This window comes from Penaeus vannamei, chromosome 11 (assembly GCF_042767895.1).
Source record: "Penaeus vannamei isolate JL-2024 chromosome 11, ASM4276789v1, whole genome shotgun sequence".
Taxonomy (NCBI): Eukaryota; Metazoa; Arthropoda; class Malacostraca; order Decapoda; family Penaeidae; genus Penaeus; species Penaeus vannamei.
This window is the reverse complement of record NC_091559.1, coordinates 35,428,318-35,433,317: the sequence shown is the minus strand read 5'-3', so window position 1 is coordinate 35,433,317 and position 5,000 is coordinate 35,428,318. Positions and strand designations below refer to the sequence as shown.

Genomic DNA, 5,000 nt, shown 5'->3' with positions numbered 1-5,000 from the left:
TGTGTGTGTGTGAGAGAGAGAGAGAGAGAGAGAGAGAGAGAGAGAGAGAGACCCTTTTTTACCCAAAGAAGTTACAGAGAACACACCGAAAGACAAAAGAGAGTAAAAGAGAAGAAGGATAAAGAAAAGAGAAAAGAGAGAGAAATACGACAGACAGACAGACCAAAATCGAGATAGATAAAGATAGATAGATAGACAAACAGTGAGCGAGAAATGGAAATAAAAGGAGAGGAAGGGAGTTTTGATAAAAGGATAGAGGGAGAGAAAGAGTTCTTATTCAAGTTGCACAACACTTGATTCAGAGGCAGATGAATCATGCAACACGTAAATTGCATGTTTACATTCATTGCATCGTGGAAACAGCTCATTTCTCATAAATTTTTTCTGTCTTTCTAAGATTAGAGTTATCATTACCCTTACGTTTTTTCTTCTTTCTTTCTCTTTTTTTTCTTTTTTTTTCTTAGATCGTTTGCTCTCATCTGTTCTTTTAATCTCCGTTTCTCTCTTCTATCTTTTTTTAAGTCTTTGGGTTTTCATTTATTACATCATGATTTTTTTTCTTCGTTTGTTTTATATTAATCTGTCTAATCATTATATCATTTCTGATTTTCTTCATTTTTCTTTTTCTTCCCTTCCTTTTTTTCTCTGTTCCTTCCTTTTTTCTCTCTTCCTTCCTATTTTGCTTTTTCTCTCTTCGTATTTACTTTTTGTCTCTTCCTTCCTTTTTGTCTTTTTCTCTGCCGTCCATTTTTGGCTTTTTTCGCTCCTTTCCTTTTTTTCTTTTTCTTTTTTGGCCTTTCTATATTCTTCATTTTACCTTTCTCTCTTCCTTCCTAGTTTTCTTTTCTCTTCCTTATAATTTTGCCTTTTCTCTCTGTCTTCCTTCCCTTTTTTCTCTCTCTCTCTTCCTTCCTAATTTGCCTTTTCTCTCTTTGTATTTTACCTTTTCTCTCTCCTTTTCTTTGTTTTTACATTTTCTCTTCCTTCCTATTTTGCCTTTTTCTCTCTCTTCCTTTTTTAAACCTCTCTCTCTTCCTTCCTTTTTTGCCTCTTCTTTCTTCCTTCTTTTCTTCTTCATCTTCGCACCAATAGTAGCCATCATCGCCAATTTTCTCGGACAGCAATTGAAGACATTATGCTTTTAACGTAAATTGCTGTCTATTTAATGTTGATTGGTTGTGTTTTGCTCTTCTACTTTCTTAATTTATTCATTTTCATCTTTTGTTCTCTTGTTTTTTGTTTTTGTTTTATTCTATCTTTCATTTTTGTTCTATTTTTTTTTCATTTATTTATTTTCATTTTTTTTTTCTTCTTCTTCTTTTTCTATCTTTTATTTTTGCTGTTCTACTTTCTTCATTTATTCACTTTTATCTTTTGCTCTCTTGCTTTTCTAGCTTTCATTTTTCCTGTTCCACTTTCTTCATTTATTTATTTTCATTTTTTGTTCTTGTTTTTTCTTCTTTTATCTTTCATTTTGTTGTTCTACTTTCTTCATTTATTTTTTTTTTATTTTTTGTTCTCTTGTTTTTTTTATATCTTTCATTTTTGCTGTTCTACTTTCTTCATTTATTTATTTTCGTCTTTTGTTCGCCCTATTGTTACTTCTTTCTTTTTTTGCATTGTCCTTCTTTGATGCAATATAAAGTTTTAGTGGTTTTACAGTTATATTTTCATAGCTAAAGTGCTATGGTTTCGGATAAAAAAAACGCATAACTTCTTTTTCTTTTGTTTTTATTATTGTTTGAGGTTATTTTCACTTCGTTGTGTTCTTTCTCTAATTCCTTATTCGTTTTTTCTTCCACTCCATTCACCTCATTCCGTCTTTATCTCTTCTTTGCGTCACTAGCTGCTACCATACTTTCGCTGAAACAGAAAAATAGAGAGTGAACGAGGGGGAGGGAAGGAGAGAGAGAGAGAGAGAGAGAGAGAGAGAGAGAGAGAGAGAGAGAGAGAGAGAGAGAGAGAGAGAGAGAGAGAGAGAGAGAGAGAGAGAGAGTTGGTAAGAGAGACAGAAACAAAATTACTCTGACTATACATATATAACAAATGTATATTCCAACATATGCCCACACACACATATATGCACACATTCCCAACGAACGCCCACCCCGACCCCCTCCCCCTCCTCCACCTCCTTACCCTCTCCACCTCCTAACCCCCGCCACCTCACCCTCACTCCCTCCCCTTCCCTCGCCTCCTCATTCCCACTCCCTCCCCTTCCCCCACCTCCTCACTCCCCCCACACCCTCCCCTTCCACCGCCTCCTCACCCCTCCCTCTTCCACCGCCTCCTTACACTCGACACCCCTACCCCCTTCCTCACCCGTCAGCTCCTCCTCCTCTCACCCCCCACCCCCACCCTCACTCCCCCGCCTCCTTCTCTCCCCCACCCCTACCCCCTTCCCCACCTCCACCTCCTCACCCCCTCCCCCACCCACCTTCAGTAGTACTGCTGCACCCGCTCGCACACGGCGTGGATCCTGAAGTGGCACTGAATGCTCCTGGCACTGTCGGCGAAAGGCACATAGGCGGCGCACCCCCCTCGCTCGTCGTTGAGCAGGGGCCAGGCTTCGCTGTCGACGAGGCTCCCGGAGATCCAGCGCCACTTGAGGGTGTGGAAGACGGCGCCCAGCCACGCTAGCTCCTCCACGCCCGGGGCTGGGGGAAGAGGAGGGTGGAGGGGGAGGGTGGGGAAGGAGGAGGAGGTGAGGAGGGTGGGATGGGGGGTGGGGAAGGGGAAGGGGAGGAGGAGGGTAGAGGAGGGGGAGAGGGGAGGAGGAGGTGAGGAGGGCGAGGAGGAGGAGGAGGAAGGGGGAATAGGAGACGAGGGGGAGGAGGGAAGAGGAAGGGGAGGAAAGGGGAAGGAGAAATATAGAGTGGGGAAGAGAGAGGAAGAGTGAGGAGGAAAAGGAAGGGAGGGAGAGGATAAGTGCTTAATTCTGTCGTTGATACTGTTGTCCTGGTTATCAATTTATCGACATTGTTATGGTCACTATTATCACCCTCTTTACCAAACCAATTAGCTTTATTACCATTATCATCACCTTTACCGATACAATTATCTTTATTACCACTATCATCATTATATCCATTACCCATTTCCATATCATTTTACGGTGCTGATAAAAACGGTACGACAAACACTGTTACCATTTTAACTATCATTTCGGATGACCCTTTTTCGTTTTCCTTCGTCCAGTGTAAAGAGAAATTGGGCCTTACCTCTCTCCTCCATGAAATTCCGGAAGGTCGTGAGGTTCCTGGGCTGAGCGAGGTCAAAGGTCACGGGGAGGTCAGATTCCTCTCTGCATGAAAAAGAAATAGAATTAGAAAAAAATAGAAGAAATAATGATACAATAGAAAAGAAATGGAGAAGCAAAATAAAGAATAGAAGAAATAATGATACATTAGAAAAGAAATGGAGAAGCAAAATAAAGAATAGAAGAAATAATGATACAATAGAAAAGAAATGGAAAAGCAAAATAACGAATAGAAGAAATAATGATACAATAGAAAAGAAATGGAAAAGCAAAATAACGAATAGAAGAAATAATGATACAATAGAAAAGAAATGGAAAAGCAAAATAAAGAATAGAAGAAATAATGATACAATAGAAAAGAAATGGAAAAGCAAAATAACGAATAGAAGAAATAATGATACAATAGAAAAGAAACGGAGAAGAGGTAAAATAAAGAATAGAAGAAATAATGATACAATAGAAAAGAAATGGAAAAGCAAAATAACGAATAGAAGAAATAATGATACAATAGAAAAGAAATGGAGAAGTAAAATTAATAGAAGAAACAATGATAGAATAAGAAAGAAATAGAGAAAAGGTAAAATAAGAATAGAAGAAATAATGATACAATAGAAAAGAAACGGAGAAGAGGTAGAATATGATATACAAAATGCAGTTGTTATTAGAAAAAACTAAATATAATTGTTTTAAGAAAAGACTGATTGCTATTAAAAGTCTAATTACAAGTAGAAGAAAAAAATATTGATAATTAGATAAAGAAATATATCATAAACTATTATTAGTAAATGCCACTGATATTAGAAAAATACACATAATTATATAAATAACCCATTAGAAAAAAATAATTGTTAAACACAATTACCGCTATTAGATGCATTATAATTGCTGTTAGAATGATATAATTCATTTCATATATCATTAGACATGGAAATTATTAGATAATCACCTATGATCTTCAAAGAGGTGTATGTTGACTGATAGAAAGTAATTATAATAGAATAGAAAATATAACAGAATTGTTCAAATGATAATCCATTAAATAGATATCTGCCATAAAGAGAACAATTGCTCGGATCAAATAACGAAAAATGATATATATACTATATACTATATATATATATATATATATATATATATATATATATATATATATATATATATATGGCAGCATAGCATAACATAATTTAATACAAAGAGGTATAATATAATTTATCACAGAAAGCATAATACAAGATAGCATAACATAACAGGCAGGAGCCTAACACAACCCAGCACAAAGTTAGCACAAAATAACATAACAAAAGGTAGCATAAATCACCATATTATAGCATAACAAACACTAACACACAGTACCATAACATGGCTCCAAAATAAGTATAACATAAGGCATAAAACCATAAAAACTCAGCAGCAGAACATAACACACAAACGAAAATCGTGGCAGCACCATAACATAAAAAAAACATAACCCAGTAAAGCACACATCAGCAAACAACAACAAAAAATACAAAACAAACAACAAACGAAACCAAACAAACAACTACCACACAACCAACAAGCACAAACAAACAACAAACGAAACCAAACAAACAAATCTACCACACAACAAACAACTACAAAACACAAACAGCCCCAACAAGCACACAAACAACCCAACAACCACACAAACAACCCAACAACCACACAAACAACCCCAACAACCACACAAACAACCCAACAACCACACAAAAAGCCCCAACAA

At 36.7% G+C, this 5,000-nt stretch overlaps 1 protein-coding gene across 1 annotated transcript in view; it reads right to left on the bottom strand.

Annotated features, from left to right (window-relative positions):
- Positions 1 to 1,714: 1,714 nt before the first annotated feature.
- The window catches only part of LOC113813560 (uncharacterized), a 21,653-nt gene continuing 18,367 nt past the window's right edge, over positions 1,715 to 5,000 (bottom strand). Inside the window, exons 11-13 of the mRNA XM_070127574.1 lie at positions 3,222 to 3,304; positions 2,438 to 2,657; positions 1,715 to 1,863 (exon numbers count right to left, since the gene is read on the bottom strand). Of these exons, the coding sequence (XP_069983675.1) occupies positions 2,440 to 2,657; positions 3,222 to 3,304 (301 nt within the window). The 3' untranslated portion in view covers positions 1,715 to 1,863; positions 2,438 to 2,439. The remainder of the gene's footprint in view (positions 1,864 to 2,437; positions 2,658 to 3,221; positions 3,305 to 5,000) is intronic.